Here is a 20,684-nt window from a genome sequence, read left to right as displayed (position 1 = left end):
TGGGCTCTAGTGCCTTCATTAGTGTTACTGAAACTAGAAGAGACTGAGTCAAGCAGACCAGCATTTGGGCTCTAGTGCCTTCATTAGTGTTACTGAAACTAGAAGAGACTGAGTCAAGCAGACCAGCGTTTGGGCTCCAGTGCCTTCAGTGTTATTGAAACTAGAAGACACTGAGTCAAGCAGACCAGCGTTTGGGCTCCAGTGCCTTCAGTGTTATTGAAACTAGAAGACACTGAGTCAAGCAGACCAGCGTTTGGGCTCCAGTGCCTTCATCAGTGTTACTGAAACTAGAAGAGACTGAGTCAAGCAGACCAGCGTTTGGGTTCTAGTGCCTTCATCAGTGTTACTGAAACTAAGCATGTCAGTAATCAACAGTATATACAGAATGTTGTAGGATAAGAATTAGAAATTAAATGTTATTCTCAGATATGTGCAAAAATGTAAGAGTGACATACAGATGGACAGACAGACAGACACCTTCCTATAGCCTGAGAACCTGCTATTCTCAATAACTGTATATGGATTAACAGTCTGCAGTACACTAATCACAATGTAAAATGCATGGCAACATGTTGGCTCTAACAGCATTAAGTGTTTTTTGTATGTCGGAGACAGCAATACGAATGTCAAAGTACAAACTGTTCTTTTTTTCTCTGTGATTCAGTGCTAGAGGTTTGATTCAGTGACACTGTTTCAGTGCTAGAGGTTTGATTCAGTGGCAGTGTTTCAGTGCTAGAGGTTTGATTCAGTGGCAGTGTTTCAGTGCTAGAGGTTTGATTCAGTGACACTGTTTCAGTGCTAGAGGTTTGATTCAATGGCAGTGTTTCAGTGCTAGAGGTTTGATTCAGTGGCAGTGTTTCAGTGCTAGAGGTTTGATTCAATGGCAGTGTTTCAGTGCTAGAGGTTTGATTGAGTGGCAGTGTTTCAGTGCTAGAGGTTTGATTCAGTGACACTGTTTCAGTGCTAGAGGTTTGATTCAGTGGCAGTGTTTCAGTGCTAGAGGTTTGATTCAGTGACACTGTTTCAGTGCTAGAGGTTTGATTCAATGGCAGTGTTTCAGTGCTAGAGGTTTGATTCAGTGGCAGTGTTTCAGTGCTAGAGGTTTGATTCAGTGACAGTGTTTCAGTGCTAGAGGTTTGATTCAGTGACACTGTTTCAGTGCTAGAGGTTTGATTCAGTGACACTGTTTCAGTGCTAGAGGTTTGATTCAGTGGCAGTGTTTCAGTGCTAGAGGTTTGATTCAGTGACACTGTTTCAGTGCTAGAGGTTTGATTCAATGGCAGTGTTTCAGTGCTAGAGGTTTGATTCAGTGGCAGTGTTTCAGTGCTAGAGGTTTGATTCAGTGACACTGTTTCAGTGCTAGAGGTTTGATTCAATGGCAGTGTTTCAGTGCTAGAGGTTTGATTCAGTGGCAGTGTTTCAGTGCTAGAGGTTTGATTCAATGGCAGTGTTTCAGTGCTAGAGGTTTGATTCAGTGGCAGTGTTTCAGTGCTAGAGGTTTGATTCAGTGACACTGTTTCAGTGCTAGAGGTTTGATTCAGTGACACTGTTTCAGTGCTAGAGTTTTGGTACAGTGACAGTGTTTCACATTGCTAGAGGTTTGATTCAGTGACAGTATTTCACAATACTAGAGGTTTCACTTTGACTCATAGAAAACCGCTGAGACACAACGTTTGAGAGGCACTCGTCAGCTGCTTTAGCAACAGCAGTTTCATTTCCTCAGCTCAGTTGCTCCCCTCAGATTCAGAGACAAAGACAGACTTTGACAGTGGAATATTAACAGTTATCAAATTCAAATTGGTTAATAAGTGGATTGTTCTTTTAAAATGAAGACTACAGGAACCATGCTTCTCTTTCTAGCACTGGCAGCTATTGTTGGCAAGTATTTTATTAAATTAAATTAAAATTATTTCTTTTTTACATGGGTAAAATTGAGTCAAAGATGGCTGCGCTATGTAAACGTTTACTGTAGTGAAACCACAGCAAAAGCACGATGAAGCCCAGAGAGGTATGATAAGGCATATTAATAAACATGGCAAACCAGGGGAAACTGTGGTAAATGTGTAGTATAACCATGGGAAACGCAGGGGGAATCTGAAAAATTACTGTGCAAATTTATCATGGTAACAAGTTATTTCTTAGACATTTCACCCATAACTATTAAACACTGACTGGTGCTGAATTTAGAAATAAGAAAAGAAATGTAATACATTGAATGAGAAACATTTACACTTGAAAACTTTGAAGACACTGAAAAAGACTACTATTTGAAATATTTGTCATTAAATGTTTCTTAGAAATGGTCTCAAATGCAATCATTTTTTGGGTTCCATTTATATGGTACATTTATTTAAAGTTTTTTTCTTGTTGATGTTTCTAGTTTTACAAAGGAGATTGCTAAAGTCATTTTAGAAATAGCTTTGGTAAATCCAGGTTGTGGTGACATGTCATAAATAAAACACATCAGAACGAGGTTTCTAAAAGTCATTAGGCTAAAGAGCAAGTTACGACACTGTGAAAGAAAAATATACTGGCCAGTGCTGAATTTGTTCCTCATTTTTTGGTGCGTTTTAGTTTTATGGAACAATTTGCTCTCTTTAACGGGCACATAAGGACCTTTTTATTTTATTGTGTTACATTTTGACCACTTTTTAAAACTTTTAAATTGCATTCCCTGCCTCAAGATGGCTTCCCATGTACCCTCATGGACCTCTCAGAACTACATTTCCCATCATCCTGGTAAATCCATCTCAGTTACATATGTGAGCAGGAGGTTGATGGGAAATGTAGTTCTGAGAGGTCCATGCGGGTACATGGGAAGCCATCTTGAGGCAGGGAATGCAATTTAAAAGTTTTAAAAAGTGGTCAAAATGTAAAAAAAAAAATTGAAACAATACACACACCTTACGTAAACAGTTTTAGCAACACATGGGAACATGTAACACAATAGTAGTGGCCTAATTCACTAACCTCTCATCGCTTGTTAGAGAAGGAAACTACTTATACAATTCTTAATAAACTCAAATGACATATATAATATGAACACGACATTGCAATGGTAGTCTAAGGTTGATAAACACAACTGCATATACACTGGCCAATCCTATTGGGTCCTGATCACAGCTTTGACATGACTCCACAAGGTGCTGGAAGGTGTCTCGATGGATCAGTCATTAATAACGGTACGATTTTGTCACGGTAAAAATATGTAAAGAAATCATGGCACTGTCACAGCTTAAAATAGACCATTTATGGAATGATCACGGCAAATATTTGAATCGATATTCATTAATATAATATATCGTAATATTTAATTTTCGGACAACCGGAACAGGATTACGTTTACCTTTTTTATTCCATGACCGATGTAGTAATAATAATAATAATAATAATAATAATAATAATAATAATACCATTCTTTATGTAGCGTTATCACAAGACTAAGTATGAGCACTTGAAATGTAATTTTTGTAATAAAGGATCTGGTTGTAAATTGAGAATTGTACTTCAATATCCTTGTCGTTAATGTCTGTTTAAACACAGCTGTGCTATTGGTGTTACAAGACGTACCGTTCATTAAAAGTTTACCTTTGATGGGGCGTGCGTCACCCCTGAGCACATTGTTCTGATAAGAAGGATCGTTCTGCATCTGCAGTTACAGGTGCTGTTGCATTCTGGGTATTGTTGCAATTCTCCATAGCGAGCCCATCCTCCATTAGGTTTTGCATTATCAAGGGTATGCAGAGATAAGTTATCTACACAAAAGGCTTCGGTTTGAAAACTGTGCTTCTCTTTCAAAGCTGCTCCCTCCACATTGAGACCCACTGAATGAATGGGTGTGCGTGGTGGAGAAAGTGTATGCCACTATTTTGTTAGCTACAATTACTTTATGTGTTAGGTTAACCAGGACTTTTTTAACAGTACACACTGGGACTGAATTGAAAGCGATTTGAAATCAAACTAGTTCATTTCCACCAGCAGCAGATCCATTTCAATTGTGACTGTCTGTCTGTCTGTCTGTCTGTCAGTCTGTCAGCCCCAGTTAGGACTGCAGGCTGGCATAACTCGATCTCTCCACACTGATGGTGAAAGTTACCCAATGTGTATCAAATGGCACTTCCATTGAGATCAATGTAGCTAATGGAAGGGCAAAACAGGAATTATTTTGTTAACTGTGGTCACTTTAAGACAATGCAATGTTAATAACTAACAGTCTAGTTTCACCTTTGCCCTTGATATTTCTGTTCTGGCTGGGACACACTGTGGCTTTGAGTTCAGTTATTTGGAGTCATTTTGCAACGTGTTCAGTTGAGGACCATGACATGTACCAACAGTATGTTGAGATTAGTATAGAATAAGAATGAGCAATTTGATAAGCAATTCTCTGGATATGTGATATATAGATGGATGGATGGATGGACAGACACCGCTCTAGATCCCCAGAATCTGTCATAATCAATTATTTATGCTAAATAATGTTAATACCAAAATGCATGGCAATTTGGATAAGTGGTTCTCCACATCTATGCAGACTGGACAGACAGACAGACAGACAGACAGACACCTCCATAAGTTATTACATTCTGGGGATATACGGGTGTCTGTTTGTCTGTACAGCCATCTGTATGTCACACTTATATTTATTAATCATGTTAATACAAAGCTTCATGATAATTGGATAAGCAGTTCTCTAGTCATATGTAAATTTGTGACGTGCACGCGTATGACAGCCTCCACTATATCCATCAAAATAGTTATTAAAACTCAGAAGTGTGTGCACAACAATATCCGGTCAGGTTTTTGTCTCAGATCTCCAGTTTTTAAAGAAAAACATGTTATTGGAAACATGTCTTTTTTATGGCATTTTATTCAATAGTACTCTCACGTAATAATTGTCAAAGCTCCATTTGTTAATAGTGTGCTAGAAACTGTATCATACCTGCTACAGAACAACCCCCTAATCCAATGTAAATGATTAACCTTCATCCAATGCAAATGCTCCACTAGTAATAAACAGATAAAACCAGATAACATAGCAGTAAAAGTTTCCTGAAACAGTGGGTGGTTCCCACTGATGAACATTGTGAATGTGGCCAGATCCAAGCGATGAAACACCTACTACAGCTGAAGCCTACGCCTTGCTCAAGGACAGACCTGGTGGAATCGTCTGACACTGGCCAGCGGCGCATCTAACAACGATGCTCAAATCTGATGTGAAGACTAGAAGAAAAAGACTATTATCATCACTCTCGCCATGTTGACCTTCTCTTATTTCCACCTGCATTTCAAACCAAACATGCATGAATAACAAAATAAAGAACTCCTCTTTAAAGCCCCATCCTGTTACAATCTCAAAACAATACTCTTTAAAGAGTAAGTAGCGGGGTTGCGAAAAATATAGCGTCATATGTCCCCACGTGTTGCTAGAACTGTTGAAATAATGTACCTGGAATTTTTCTTTTCATTGTTAACATCCTGACCATTTTATACTTTATAATTTTCAAGTCTGTTTTAAAGCACTTACTCTTACCAACTCATCTAATGATAAAGACTGAGTAAGTGGCGATGAACTCAACTTAGGAGTTAACTACCTGAGTTTTAATTGTACGTCCCACACTCTTTGTAGCTAAAGGCAAAATAACCTCGAAAAGAATGGCAAGATGATCAGAGATATTAACTAAACCACGAGAAATGACTAAATCTAAAGTTTACAGTCCAAGAGTCCGATTTGTTACATGACCTTAATGCTGGTCTCCTTAGGCTGTGCCTTCTCTCAGGCAAAGTTAAAATAAAGCTCTTGACATCTGCTGGTGTTGCAAAGTGATGCTGGGTACCGTTAACCAAAATCTTCAGGATCACTGGGTAGAGCAGTGTGTATTGCATTCCTTTTTCCTGGAGAGCATTGCTTCACATTCAGTCCTGCCGTTCTCTGGAGCAGCCCTCAGCACAGTGTCCCGTGTAACTGTGTACTGTAGAAATCACCCCTCTGCCCCAGGCCTTGGGCCGAGCGACATGGCTTGTAAGCAGAGATTTCTTTAAAGCCATGTGTCATGATTTAAATTTCTATAACACGTGTTTCTTTCAAAACTGCATATTTGAGACCTGTATAAGGAATTGAATTGTAGGGCAGGGAAGATTTATGGAGTTATCTTAGTTGTCACTGGAACGTGATTTATCATTTTTAAAATGTCTTTCTATTTTTACAGCTCTCTGTGCATCTGAGGAAGAAAACCCAAGTTGGCCACATCATAAAAAAGCAGCCACGATGTCACCAGCTAAAGAATTTACCAGTCCTACCCAAAGCACCACTATACCAGTGACCAATCACACAACCCATGCACCAACCACCAATCACACAATCCCAATGACCAACCTTACAACTGCCGCACCAATCACAAACCACACAACCCACGCACCAATCACAAACCACACAACCCACGCACCAATCACAAATCACACAACACCAGCAATCACCAATCACACAACCCCAATGACCAATCATACTACCCATGCACCAATCACCAACCACACCACTCCAATGATCACCAATCACACCACAGCTACTACACCCGCTCCAAAGCCAACTCCCCCTGCAGTCCTGGAAGTGGGTGATTACAGTGTGAAGGAAGGGAAGGTTGTGTGTGTCAGAGCTAGGTTGGCGATACAGTTGAAAATTCAATACAACGTTACTGGAGGAAAACAGGTAGGAAAAGAAACTGATCAGTGTGGGAAACAGCAAAAATGCCTCAAAATGGGGATCTTTTGTGTTCATAAAATTTTGCCTAAAAGTGACTGACAAAAATAAAATATTTACTGTAATATTTGCTTATATTAGATTTTACATGTTTTCTACATCCATTTTTAATGTGAGTGCCACTATGACATCTTTAAACGGTATCCTTTTTTAATATGTCAAAGCTCCTGACCGCTTAGCCAAATCACCTTAAAGTGATTGTAGCTCAAAGATAATTCCACTAGCTTCCATTAGCTTCATAGGTCTCAAATGTGCAGTTTTGAAAGAAACACATGTTATAGCAAACTTGTATTTTCATTTTAAAACAGCCATCTAGTACTACACTAGGTTAAAGAAAGTTCTCAGTTTGTTTGCCTTGACCCCAGCAGTGTCTTCTGGGTCATGTTACTGGCTGAAATGTCATGGCTTGTTAACCTAGTGTAGTACCGGGATGTCGTGTTTTAAAATGAAAATACCTGTTTGCTAAAAACATGTTTTTCTTTCAAAACTGCACATTTGAGACCCATATAAAGAATGGATGTGCCTAGCTACTTTAACACATATCAAAAAGCACATATCACATGGTATTTGAGTAATTGTACAAAGAACCAATCAGAATGATTGCAAACATGGAAAGGTCCTGTTTTGAGGGTAATGGTCTGTGTCTAGGATACTACTTGAAATGAGTCTGGCTTTTATTTCCTAGGAAATCTTTTAAAAAACAAAATGAATAAAGATATTCTCTTTTTTTTTTTTAGTCATGGGGCACGTTTATTGTCCAGCCGAACAAAACCGCAGCTTCAGGCAAATGCCAAGATAAACAAGCCACACTTAAACTGAACTTCAAGGAGGGGTCAATCACCTTCTTATTCCAAAAGGTAAGAAAATAATAAAGCACAACACCCCACAGTAAAAGCACAGCAAAGTGTAAGAAAGCACAGAGAGGTGTGGTAAAGCATAGGGAAGCATTGTAAAGCACAGAGAGGTGTGGTAAAGCATAGGGAAGCACTGTAAAGCACAGAGAGGTGTGGTAAAGCATAGGGAAGCATTGTAAAGCACAGAGAGGTGTGGTAAAGCATAGGGAAGCATTGTAAAGCACAGAGAGGTCTGGTAAAGCATAGGGAAGCATTGTAAAGCACAGAGAGGTCTGGTAAAGCATAGGGAAGCACTGTAAAGCACAGAGAGGTCTGGTAAAGCATAGAGAAGCATTGTAAAGCACAGAGAGGTCTGGTAAAGCATAGGGAAGCATTGTAAAGCACAGAGAGGTCTGGTAAAGCATAGGGAAGCATTGTAAAGCACAGAGAGGTCTGGTAAAGCATAGGGGAGCATTGTAAATCACAGAGAGGTCTGATAAAGCATAGGGAAGAATTGTAAAGCACAGAGAGGTTTGGTAAAGCATAGGGAAGCATTGTAAAGCACAGAGAGGTCTGGTAAAGCATAAGGAAGCATTGTAAAGCACAGAGAGGTATGGTAAAGCATAGGGAAGCATTGTAATGCACAGAGAGGTCTGGTAAAGCAAAGGGAAGCACTGTAAAGCACAGAGAGGTCTGGTAAAGCATAGGGAAGCATTGTAAAGCACAGAGAGGTCTGGTAAAGCATAGGGAAGCACTGTAAAGCACAGAGAGGTCTGGTAAAGCATAGGGAAGCATTGTAAAGCACAGAGAGGTGTGGTAAAGCATAGGGAAGCATTGTAAAGCACAGAGAGGTATGGTACGTAATAAAAAAACAAACCATGGTAAACTATGGTAAATGCATCGTATTACTATGGGAAAAGCACAGGGTAAACCTGACTGCGGTAAACACAAGGTATAGTAGCAGGATCACACCGGAACCCAGATCTGTTACTTTTTGTCTTATCACTTCCTGTACAGCGGGTCACATGCATAAATACCATTATATTTTAAAAAGCAAAACTATTCTAATGAAAAAGCTTTTGATACAGCTAGATAGAGTTTTGCGTAGGCTACAAAACTGTCCCTGAGGGTCTCCCCTGGTAAAGGCACGGCCGCGTGGTGTGCAGGGGGAGTCGCACAGTCAGGGGAGCGCAGGGGTCCCCGAGGGTCCATCCGGGCCCGGTAGCTCACATCCACTGTGGAGCTCCTGGGTGCAAAGAGCTGATTATCTTGGGGACTGAACTGGTTCTCGAGCTATTGTGGGGAGTTGCTCCAGTGAGGGAGTGGAATTGGACTAAAATGGGGGGTAAAATAAATGTTTTTTAAAAAGAAACAAAACAATATACTATAAAAAGAATATTAGTAAAGATTAGGCATCTGTCTGAAGTAAAAACAACAGTGAGAATTTATTTTGTATACTTCCTCTTAACTAAATATTCTGCAATTTATTCTGAAATTGTAGCACATTAACTTAGACCACAAACCTTGATACGAAATTGAATCTGCCAACTGGGGAAGTTATTTGTCATATATTTATTTAAAATATATAATAGCTTTCCTGTCATGCAAAACCTTTATTTAAAAATAAAAATGGGAACAAAATATTCTCACCAAAACACAGGTGCAAAAATACAGTTTCAACAGTTAAAGCTGAGGGACTGGGAGGGAGGGAAGCAGTGTGGCTCTAGTGGAGCTGAGGAGGGACTGGGAGGGAGGGAAGCAGTGTGACTAGTGTAGAGCGGAGGGGCTGGGAGGGAGGGAAGCAGTGTGGCTCTAGTGTTGAAAGCTGAGGGGCTAGGAGGGAGGGAGGGAAGCAGTGTGGCTCTAGTGTTGAGAGCTGAGGGACTGGGAGGGAGGGAGGGAAGCAGTGTGGTTCTAGTGGTTAGAGCTGAGGAGGGACTGGGAGGGAGGGAAGCAGTGTGGCTCTAGTGTTGAGAGCTGAGGGACTGGGAGGGAGGGAAGCAGTGTGGCTCTAGTGTCGAAAGCTGAGGGGATGGGAGGGAGTGAAGCAGTGTGGCTCTAGTGTAGAGCGGAGGGGCTGGGAGGGAGGGAAGCAGTGTGGCTCTAGTGGTTGAATAGAAGTAGAGGGACTCCTAACTAACATTTTTTTTGTCACTGCAGGACAATAACAATGTGTTTGTGAAATTCATCAAGGCTGAAGTCAATTACACATTTACAAATACAGGTACGTCTCAGCATTCAATATGAAAGGGATTGCAAATCTCTATAAAAAAAAAAATATCTTCATGCTAAAAGAAAGTTTCACTGACAAACATTTCAGCTAGAAGTCTTTCTTAGTGTCATCAAAGTACATTCTAAGGCCAACATTTCGATGAGAAGTCTTTCTCAGTGACTGATGTTGAAATGGTTTTGTATTCAATCCTTATACAATCTTGGAGACTGCAGCCCGGATTGATACAGTGTGAATGTTCTCTTACTGCTCACATTAAGAGGAGTGTGTGTGTGATAATTATCCACAAATGGGACTTTAAGCTTGCAGAGGTGAGAGTGACTAGTTAGTCATGCAGGCAACATTGGAATGTACTGAAAATGTTGGTAGAAGAGGGGTATAGTGTGAGGTGGGAATAGTGTGTGGTACAGGGGGGATAGTGTGTGATACAGGGAGATAATGTGAGGTGGAGATAGTGTGTGGTACAGAGGGGATAGTGTGAGGTGGGAATAGTGTGTGATACAGGGAGATAATGTGAGGTGGGGATAGTGTGTGGTACAGGGGGGGATAGTGTGAGGTGGGGATAGTGTGTGGTACAGAGGGGATAGTGTGAGGTGGGAATAGTGTGTGGTACAGGGGGGATAGTGTGAGGTGGGGATAGTGTGTGGTACAGGGGGATAGTGTGAGGTGGGAATAGTGTGTGGTACAGGGGGATAGTGTGAGGTGGGGATAGTGTGTGGTACAGGGGGATAGTGTGAGGTGGGAATAGTGTGTGGTACAGAGGGGATAGTGTGAGGTGGGGATAGTGTGTGGTAGAGGGGGGATAGTGTGAGGTGGGAATAGTGTGTGGTACAGGGGGGATAGTGTGAGGTGGGAATAGTGTGTGGTACAGGGGGATAGTGTGAGGTGGGAATAGTGTGTGGTACAGAGGGGATAGTGTGAGGTGGGAATAGTGTGTGGTACAGAGGGGATAGTGTGAGGTGGGAATAGTGTGTGGTACAGAGGGGATAGTGTGAGGTGGGAATAGTGTGTGGTACAGGGGGATAGTGTGAGGTGGGGATAGTGTGTGGTAGAGGGGGGATAGTGTGAGGTGGGGATAGTGTGTGGTACAGGGGGATAGTGTGAGGTGGGGATAGTGTGTGGTACAGAGGGGATAGTGTGAGGTGGGAATAGTGTGTGGTACAGGGGGATAGTGTGAGGTGGGAATAGTGTGTGGTAGAGGGGGGATAGTGTGAGGTGGGAATAGTGTGTGGTACAGAGGGGATAGTGTGAGGAGGGAATAGTGTGTGGTACAGGGGGGATAGTGTGAGGTGGGGATAGTGTGTGGTACAGAGAGGATAGTGTGAGGTGGGGATAGTGTGTGGTACAGGGGGATAGTGTGAGGTGGGAATAGTGTGTGGTAGAGGGGGGATAGTGTGAGGTGGGAATAGTGTGTGGTACAGAGGGGATAGTGTGAGGTGGGAATAGTGTGTGGTACAGGGAGATAGTGTGAGGTGGGAATAGTGTGTGGTACAGGGGGATAGTGTGAGGTGGGGATAGTGTGTGGTACAGGGGGGATAGTGTGAGGTGGGAATAGTGTGTGGTACAGAGGGGATAGTGTGAGGTGGGAATAGTGTGTGGTACAGGGGGGATAGTGTGAGGTGGGGATAGTGTGTGGTACAGAGGGGATAGTGTGAGGTGGGAATAGTGTGTGGTACAGGGGGATAGTGTGAGGTGGGAATAGTGTGTGGTATAGGGGGATAGTGTGAGGTGGGGATAGTGTGTGGTACAGAGGGGATAGTGTGAGGTGGGGATAGTGTGAGGTGGGGATAGTGTGTGGTACAGGGGGATAGTGTGAGGTTGGAATAGTGTGTGGTACAGGGAGATAGTGTGAGGTGGGGATAGTGTGTGGTACAGTGGGGATAGTGTGAGGTGGGGATAGTGTGTGGTACAGGGGGATAGTGTGAGGTGGGAATAGTGTGTGGTACAGGGGGATAGTGTGAGGTGGGAATAGTGTGTGGTACAGGGGGGGATAGTGTGAGTTGGGGATAGTGTGTGGTACAGGGGGGATAGTGTGAGGTGGGGATAGTGTGTGGTACAGGGGGATAGTGTGAGGTGGGAATAGTGTGTGGTACAGGGGGATAGTGTGAGGTGGGAATAGTGTGTGGTACAGGGGGGGATAGTGTGAGGTGGGGATAGTGTGTGGTACAGGGGGATAGTGTGAGGTGGGGATAGTGTGTGGTACAGGGGGATAGTGTGAGGTGGGAATAGTGTGTGGTACAGGGGGATAGTGTGAGGTGGGGATAGTGTGTGGTACAGGGAGATAGTGTGAGGTGGGAATAGTGTGTGGTACAGGGGGGGATAGTGTGAGGTGGGGATAGTGTGTGGTACAGGGGGATAGTGTGAGGTGGGGATAGTGTGTGGTACAGGGGGGATAGTGTGAGGTGGGGATAGTGTGTGGTACAGGGGGATAGTGTGAGGTGGGGATAGTGTGTGGTACAGGGGGGATAGTGTGAGGTGGGGATAGTGTGTGGTACAGGGAGATAGTGTGAGGTGGGAATAGTGTGTGGTACAGGGGGATAGTGTGAGGTGGGAATAGTGTGTGGTACAGGGGGATAGTGTGAGGTGGGAATAGTGTGTGGTAGAGGGGGGATAGTGTGAGGTGGGAATAGTGTGTGGTACAGAGGGGATAGTGTGAGGTGGGAATAGTGTGTGGTACAGGGAGATAGTGTGAGGTGGGAATAGTGTGTGGTACAGGGGGATAGTGTGAGGTGGGGATAGTGTGTGGTACAGGGGGGATAGTGTGAGGTGGGAATAGTGTGTGGTACAGAGGGGATAGTGTGAGGTGGGAATAGTGTGTGGTACAGGGGGGATAGTGTGAGGTGGGGATAGTGTGTGGTACAGAGGGGATAGTGTGAGGTGGGAATAGTGTGTGGTACAGGGGGATAGTGTGAGGTGGGAATAGTGTGTGGTATAGGGGGATAGTGTGAGGTGGGGATAGTGTGTGGTACAGAGGGGATAGTGTGAGGTGGGGATAGTGTGAGGTGGGGATAGTGTGTGGTACAGGGGGATAGTGTGAGGTTGGAATAGTGTGTGGTACAGGGAGATAGTGTGAGGTGGGGATAGTGTGTGGTACAGTGGGGATAGTGTGAGGTGGGGATAGTGTGTGGTACAGGGGGATAGTGTGAGGTGGGAATAGTGTGTGGTACAGGGGGATAGTGTGAGGTGGGAATAGTGTGTGGTACAGGGGGGGATAGTGTGAGTTGGGGATAGTGTGTGGTACAGGGGGGATAGTGTGAGGTGGGGATAGTGTGTGGTACAGGGGGATAGTGTGAGGTGGGAATAGTGTGTGGTACAGGGGGATAGTGTGAGGTGGGAATAGTGTGTGGTACAGGGGGGGATAGTGTGAGGTGGGGATAGTGTGTGGTACAGGGGGATAGTGTGAGGTGGGGATAGTGTGTGGTACAGGGGGATAGTGTGAGGTGGGAATAGTGTGTGGTACAGGGGGATAGTGTGAGGTGGGGATAGTGTGTGGTACAGGGAGATAGTGTGAGGTGGGAATAGTGTGTGGTACAGGGGGGGATAGTGTGAGGTGGGGATAGTGTGTGGTACAGGGGGATAGTGTGAGGTGGGGATAGTGTGTGGTACAGGGGGGATAGTGTGAGGTGGGGATAGTGTGTGGTACAGGGGGATAGTGTGAGGTGGGGATAGTGTGTGGTACAGGGGGGATAGTGTGAGGTGGGGATAGTGTGTGGTACAGGGAGATAGTGTGAGGTGGGAATAGTGTGTGGTACAGGGGGATAGTGTGAGGTGGGAATAGTGTGTGGTACAGGGGGATAGTGTGAGGTGGGGATAGTGTGTGGTACAGGGAGATAGTGTGAGGTGGGGATAGTGTGTGGTACAGGGGGGATAGTGTGAGGTGGGGATAGTGTGTGGTACAGGGGGATAGTGTGAGGTGGGAATAGTGTGTGGTACAGGGGGATAGTGTGAGGTTGGAATAGTGTGTGGTACAGGGAGATAGTGTGAGGTGGGGATAGTGTGTGGTACAGGGGGGATAGTGTGAGGTGGGGATAGTGTGTGGTACAGGGGGATAGTGTGAGGTGGGAATAGTGTGTGGTACAGGGGGATAGTGTGAGGTGGGAATAGTGTGTGGTACAGGGGGGGATAGTGTGAGGTGGGGATAGTGTGTGGTACAGGGGGATAGTGTGAGGTGGGGATAGTGTGTGGTACAGGGGGATAGTGTGAGGTGGGGATAGTGTGTGGTACAGGGGGGATAGTGTGAGGTGGGGATAGTGTGTGGTACAGGAGGATAGTGTGAGGTGGGGATAGTGTGTGGTACAGGGGGATAGTGTGAGGTGGGCATAGTGTGTGGTACAGGGGGGATAGTGTGAGGTGGGGATAGTGTGTGGTACAGGGGGATAGTGTGAGGTGGGAATAGTGTGTGGTACAGGGGGATAGTGTGAGGTGGGAATAGTGTGTGGTACAGGGGGGGATAGTGTGAGGTGGGGATAGTGTGTGGTACAGGGGGATAGTGTGAGGTGGGGATAGTGTGTGGTACAGGGGGGATAGTGTGAGGTGGGGATAGTGTGTGGTACAGGAGGATAGTGTGAGGTGGGGATAGTGTGTGGTACAGGGGGGATAGTGTGAGGTGGGGATAGAGTATAAATTCACACTGCCAGAACACATCTTGTTATCATTGAGTTGTACTTAATAATTGGAAAGCATCATTTTGTGTTTGGCAATGTAAAACATGCATTCTGACATATCTGGGCTGGCTGGGTTGTGTGTCTCTGACTGTGTGATGTCATTTCCTGTCACAGAGTCTCACTTCTCGGCTTCCAATAACTCTCTGTCTGTGTTCGGGGCTGGGATTGGACGCTCATACAGCTGCAAGAACCAATCGGTGATGATCAATTCCGGATTCTACCTGGAGACCAGCCAGCAACAGGTTCAGGCCTTTAACATCACCAAGGGAGACTTCGGACCAGGTATTAGAGTTTCCAGTGCATATTGAACAAGAATATCAGTAACATCTACCCATCCCCCATCGCCACGGCTGCAAATTCAACTAGCGCTATCAGTATGAGGAAGGTTGATGGCCATAATGTATACCAGCAGTATGTAGAGAATATGACATGGTAATGACATGCTTAAAGTAATTATAACAAAAGAATGCCATACATCAATCAATCAATCAATATTCATTTTATATAGCGCCTTTCATAGAGGACCACCATCAAAAAGTGCTTTACAAGACAAATTAAAAACCAATGCATAATTATTATTATTATTATTACTATTATTATTTATTTCTTAGCAGACACCCTTATCCAGGGCGACTTACAATCGTAAGCAAATACATTTCAAGTGTTACAATACAAGTAATACAATAAGAGCAAGAAATACAATAACTTTTGTTCAAGCAAAGTACAAGTGTGACAAACCACAACTCAATAATACAGCAGATAATAGTGATAGTTACATCAGGATGTGATTAAATACAAAGTACTACAGGTTAAACACTTGGCAGATTACAGTATTCTGAAGTACAGGATTAAATGCAGTAAAATAGGGGGCAGATAAGAGCAAAATAAAGCACATTTACATGAAGGGTGATAGTGTCCCAGGATACAAACAGAGGAGTTCTACAGGTGCTCTTTGAAGAGGTGAGTCTTAAGGAGGCGCCGGAATGTGGTCAGGGACTGGGCAGTCCTGACATCTGTAGGAAGGTCGTTCCACCACTGCGGAGCAAGGGTGGAGAAGGAGCGGGCTCGGGAGGCAGGGGAGCGTAGCGGAGGTAGAGCTAGTCTTCTAGTGCAGGCGGAGCGGAGAGGTCGAGTGGGGGTGTAGGGAGAGATGAGGGTCTGGAGGTAGCTGGGTGCAGTCTGGTCAAGGCATCTGTAGGCTAGTACAAGAGTCTTGAACTGGATGCAAGCGGTGATCGGGAGCCAGTGGAGCGAGCGGAGTAGTGAAGTAGCGTGGGCGAAGCGAGGCAGAGAGAACACCAGGCGGGCAACAGAGTTCTGGATGAGCTGGAGCGGACGGGTGGCGGACGCAGGGAGGCCAGCCAATACATTAAATACAGTGAAAAACGTGATACATTAAATACAAGGCTAGGATGTGAGAATTCTAAAACATTGTGGATGCGTCTGTCATATAGAATCATAAGAAGATACAGTGAAAGATCAGGAGTAGCAGAGACACAAAGCTAATAACAGAGATCAGGCTTAAAGAGCATGGAAAGCAAGAGAGAACACATCTACCCATGCTGCACTTCCACAAGCTACATAGATCTCAAATGTGCAGTTTTAAAAGGAACACATGTATTTTCATTTAAGACGTGATTTCTGGTACTAAACTAAGTCAAAGGAAGCTCTTGGTTGCTGTGCCTTATTCTTAGGTGATCTGTTTGCACTTGCACTCCCTGGCTCATTTCACCTCAGTAGGCGTCTTCTGGGTTAAAGCATGTTACTGGCTGAAAGCATGCCCATCAATAGGGGAAGCAGCTGATTGGCTATTGACAGAAAAGAAGCCAGTGAAGGGGTGGGGACAAATTCACCCTCCAGGTCAAAGTGCAAGACAGAGTTTCTTGATCATGTTTTAAATGAAAATACATGTCTGCTATAACATGTGTTTCTTTCAAAACTGCACATTTGAGACCTATACAATGACTATATGTGCAACTATTCTGTTAGCTACAGTAACTTTTATCACAATGTTCTGCTATCAGTATGATGCTTGTTATTTCGGAGTTTCCATCCTTCCTTGGTTAATTGCCATGTCTTTGAGTTGAGTATTCTTCAGTATTGTGCAGTATAATTACGGCTTCGATTTTAACCGATAAAACCCGATAAAACGCCCTAGATAGAAATAAAATGATATTGATGGATAGACAATAAACACCTGAAAAACTGTGAAATGGTTAATCAATTCACGTTGACTTTACCCTTTCCCCATTAAAAAATAAAATCTAGTACAAAAATAATAATAAATACATTTCCCAGTGCTGCTGGGCAATGTCCCGCCCTCCTGACTTGCATCTATCATTGATTCGTTCTGAATACTTTAAACCTGCCCCAACTACTGAGTGACAGCACATTCCTACATTTCTATTGGAGACTCCGCTTGCAAGATTTAAAATGAGATTACAATCAGGGTGGAAGCTTGTTAGCGGGATTTCAAGCTGTATTATAGTTAAGATACAGAGGAATTAAAACAGAATTGTGGCGAAATGTACAATAATGCCTACACACAAAAACCCCACAAGAATGTGCCCGTGACCGTAGGGATTTCGTTGTGGAAGACAGCAAAGGAAAGAAGGTTCAACTTATATGTGCAAGTACTGTTGAGTTACTATACATATTTTACAGAAAAAAAAAACGCTGAAGCATTTTGGAAAGTAACCAAAAACACTAATTTCATACAGTATATCAAAAACGAAAGCCCCGAAAAAAAACGATTTACATAAAACTCGAAAATAGCTAAAAAATAAGCACCGAAAAATACAATTAATAAAACCTGAAAAACAGAAGCCCTAAATACAATGTAGGAAGCCACACATTTCAGGAATGTATTTATATACATGGAAATATGACAAATATAAACATACTGTCGATTTCTTAAAATAAAGTGTCCTATTACCAAGGCAACAAGGAATATCATTTAGTTGTATTATGTTTGAGGGGCTCTGTTGCTCTTATGGTATATATCTTGGAGAACAGACGTCCACGTTCTAATCATGTGACCTTTCAACGCCATCCATATACAGCAGGCTAATCTTCAAAAACTTGAATATCATAACTCTGTGATTAGTATGCAGATTCTACAGGTGATTAGTTGATTTGTCAGACATCATTCATGATCTATAGGAAATGCATGTGTTCTTTTTTTTACTTTCTTCATTAACCCTTTGCTGTGTTTCTAGCTGACTTCTGTCCTGCAGACAAACCCAATTACACCATAGCCATTGCAGTGGGTGTGGTCTTAGCCATCCTGATTGTCATCGTCATCATCGCTTACCTCATCAGCAGGAGGCGGGGCCAAGCTGGATACCAGACTCTATAAGAAGGATGCCACCTTGTGTTCATGAGTGGCAACTACAGTCAAATACAGTGAAACCTCTATAATATTAAAAAGAGTTGTACAATTGTAAGGATAATATTACACAAAGTTTTGTCTGACTGGCAGTGATTCAAATCAAATCAAATTGTATTTATAGCGTGCCTTTCATACATACAAAGCAACGAAATCCATTTCTATAAGGATCCAATCCAAGTGCAATCTGTTTCTATAAGGATTCCAAGATCCACAAAACTGGCAACAGTTAGACAATAACATTAAAAAACAGCCTAACAAAGAATATGTTGAAAATAGCAATTGATAAGAGATTGACAAAAGCAGCTGAGTGATCTCAAAACTGTGTCAAGTCAGGTCTTAAAGATCCCAGTGATTCAGCATCATCAACATGTGTCCCCTGGTCCAGGCTTCTGTGTTTAAAGTATTGCTGGTGGTTTTTCAACTCCTGTTAAGATTTTAAAGACTTCAATCAAGTCTAATTCTTCTTTGTTCTAAATAAATAGGTTTCCTCAATCTTCACCGTTCATTCCTTTTAGCCCCGGGATTAGTCTGGTTGCTCTTCGCCGGACTCTGGGTCGTTGTTTGTTTTTTTTTGTAAATTCTGTTTTGATGATTTAAGCTTTGTGAATCATTTCCTTTCGAATTGCAACTTTGCAACTGCAGTGAAATGAAATCTTTTTTTGGGGGATAATTACTGTGTCACTGTAAATTGAATTAGAATTCAGGGTCACACTTTACATTAGATGTCTCTAATTACTGTTGATTTACATAGTAGTTATTTAGTAAACACATGTGTGCTTATACATCATTACAATGTTATTATGCATAGTTACAATGTACTTAATATGCAAATCTTTTTGCACAATATATATAAGTACACAATCAGAAAAGGGGTTAGGTTTAGAGTTAGGGTTATAGCATGCAAAAAGATTTACACATTAATTACATTGTAACTATGCATAATAACATTGTAATAACATGCATTTACTAAATATGTCAATGCAAAGTAATTAAAAACACTTTGTTACTGAATTCAGTTATATTTCATTTTGTATTTGCTTTTTTTTTATTTTTTAGTAAATAGCCCAGTTGCTGTCAATGGGACCTTTGTGATGTTTGTTTCTCCAAGTTGAACCGTATCGTTTTATCACAAGATAACAGGATTTGGAATCTCAATTAAAGTGAATGGAGCGATTCTTATATAATCCAATGTAATGTATAGAAATATGTTATGGATATTGATTGTAAAGGGATAATTGGTATGGGTATGAAATATCCACCCTTATAAAAGCTTCCCATAGTAAAAACACAGCAAAGTGTAATACAGCATATTGAAAGCATGGTAAAGGATTAGCCATGTAAATCACAGAGAGGTACGGTCAAGCATAACTCAAACCATGGTAAACTATGGTAAATAAATAGTATTACTATGGGAAAAGTATGCACAATGACCATGCACATTTACTGTGGTAAACTTGTATAAGTATTTTTCTTGTTTAGATTTTAATTAATTTTCTGGTTTCATTCATCACAGCCTGGTGGCCTCTATGGAGCTCTCTGAATCTAAATTCTTATCTGGTACACCAGAGTGTAACCATTAACCTGCCCCCCGGCAACACTCTGCCCCTTAGTTTTTTTTTCATTACTTTGTATTCTGCTTTTTAAAAGTTGCTCAATGCATGTATTAGCCCTTATAAAAGTTTCCCACAGTAAAAAGTGTAATAAAGCACAGTGAATGCACAGTAAAGCACTGGTAAGCACAGAGGTATGGTAAAGCATATTGAAAAAACATGGCAAAGCATGGTAAACTAATGCAAAGTATAACCATGGGAAAACTGCAGAAATACTGTGCAAATAGACCATGTTAAATGTTTATAAGGGACAATACTGTGTATAATTATGTACATGCATGTTTTGTTTCTTGCTTTTGAATAATAAAATGTTCTCAGTGTGTTTATCAATTATTAGCTGTCTGGCAGTGCATTGGTTGAAAATGGTAAATGCATGGTATAACCATGGGGAAGGTGCAGAGGTATCGTGCAACATTACTGTGGTAAACAGAAATGATCTGTAAGTTACATCACAGGACCCTGTGAAAACAAAGACAATAAAGAAATAAAAAAACAACAGAAATCCCATGCAGACCCCACTCACAGGTAACAGTGCTATTCAGTATTGAGGCAGGCAAATGACATTCAGCACTCTACAACCCAAGAGGAAGCAACACTACCCAGCTGTTTTTACTTCCCTTTGAAGGAGTGCTAACCAAAGAATGTTCTTCTCTCTTATTAGCACTAGCAACTTTAAGCAAAACTAAATCAGCCATTTTATTGACAGTGAAAATTCAAGTAGGAAGTGCAGATCATATATATATATATATATATATATATATATATATATATATATATATAGATAGATAGATAGATAGATAGATAGATAGATAGATAGATAGATAGATAGATAAAGTGACCATGGCTCCGTGTTTGCTGGACAGTTTGGGATAGTTCAGGCTTTTCAACTCACAACCCAATGCATTCTGGTAAGTGTAGTCCTGCTTCTCTTACCCAAGACAGGTAAAACTTACCAGAATGCACTGGGTTGTGTTGAAAAACGTGAACTGTCCCGGTGACCATGGAGCCATATGGTCACCTTTATATATATATATATAAAGAGAGAGAGAGAGAGAGAGAGAGAGAGAGAGAGAGAGAGAGAGAGAGAGAGAGAGAGAGAGAGAGAGAGAGAGAGAGAGAGAGAGAGAGAGAGAGAGAGAGATTAGAAAGTAGAAAGTAAGTTTACAACATCAATGATATTGTTTCTAATCACCTGCATATTG

General features: G+C 42.3%; 1 protein-coding gene across 1 annotated transcript; it reads left to right on the top strand.

Moving 5' to 3' along the window:
* Window positions 1-1,697: 1,697 nt before the first annotated feature.
* On the top strand, window positions 1,698-19,815 carry LOC131721947 (macrosialin-like). The gene is made up of 6 exons (XM_059015329.1): window positions 1,698-1,878; window positions 6,207-6,703; window positions 7,492-7,611; window positions 9,748-9,811; window positions 14,596-14,763; window positions 17,700-19,815. Exons 1-6 carry the CDS (start codon window positions 1,827-1,829, stop codon window positions 17,837-17,839), a joined length of 1,041 nt encoding a protein of 346 aa, XP_058871312.1. The 5' UTR covers window positions 1,698-1,826; the 3' UTR covers window positions 17,840-19,815.
* Window positions 19,816-20,684: the final 869 nt, after the last annotated feature.

Source organism: Acipenser ruthenus, chromosome 50 (genome assembly GCF_902713425.1).
Source record: "Acipenser ruthenus chromosome 50, fAciRut3.2 maternal haplotype, whole genome shotgun sequence".
Lineage (NCBI taxonomy): Eukaryota > Metazoa > Chordata > Actinopteri > Acipenseriformes > Acipenseridae > Acipenser > Acipenser ruthenus.
The sequence above is the reverse complement of the archived record's forward strand: the minus strand, read 5'-3'. Positions and strand labels throughout refer to the sequence as shown.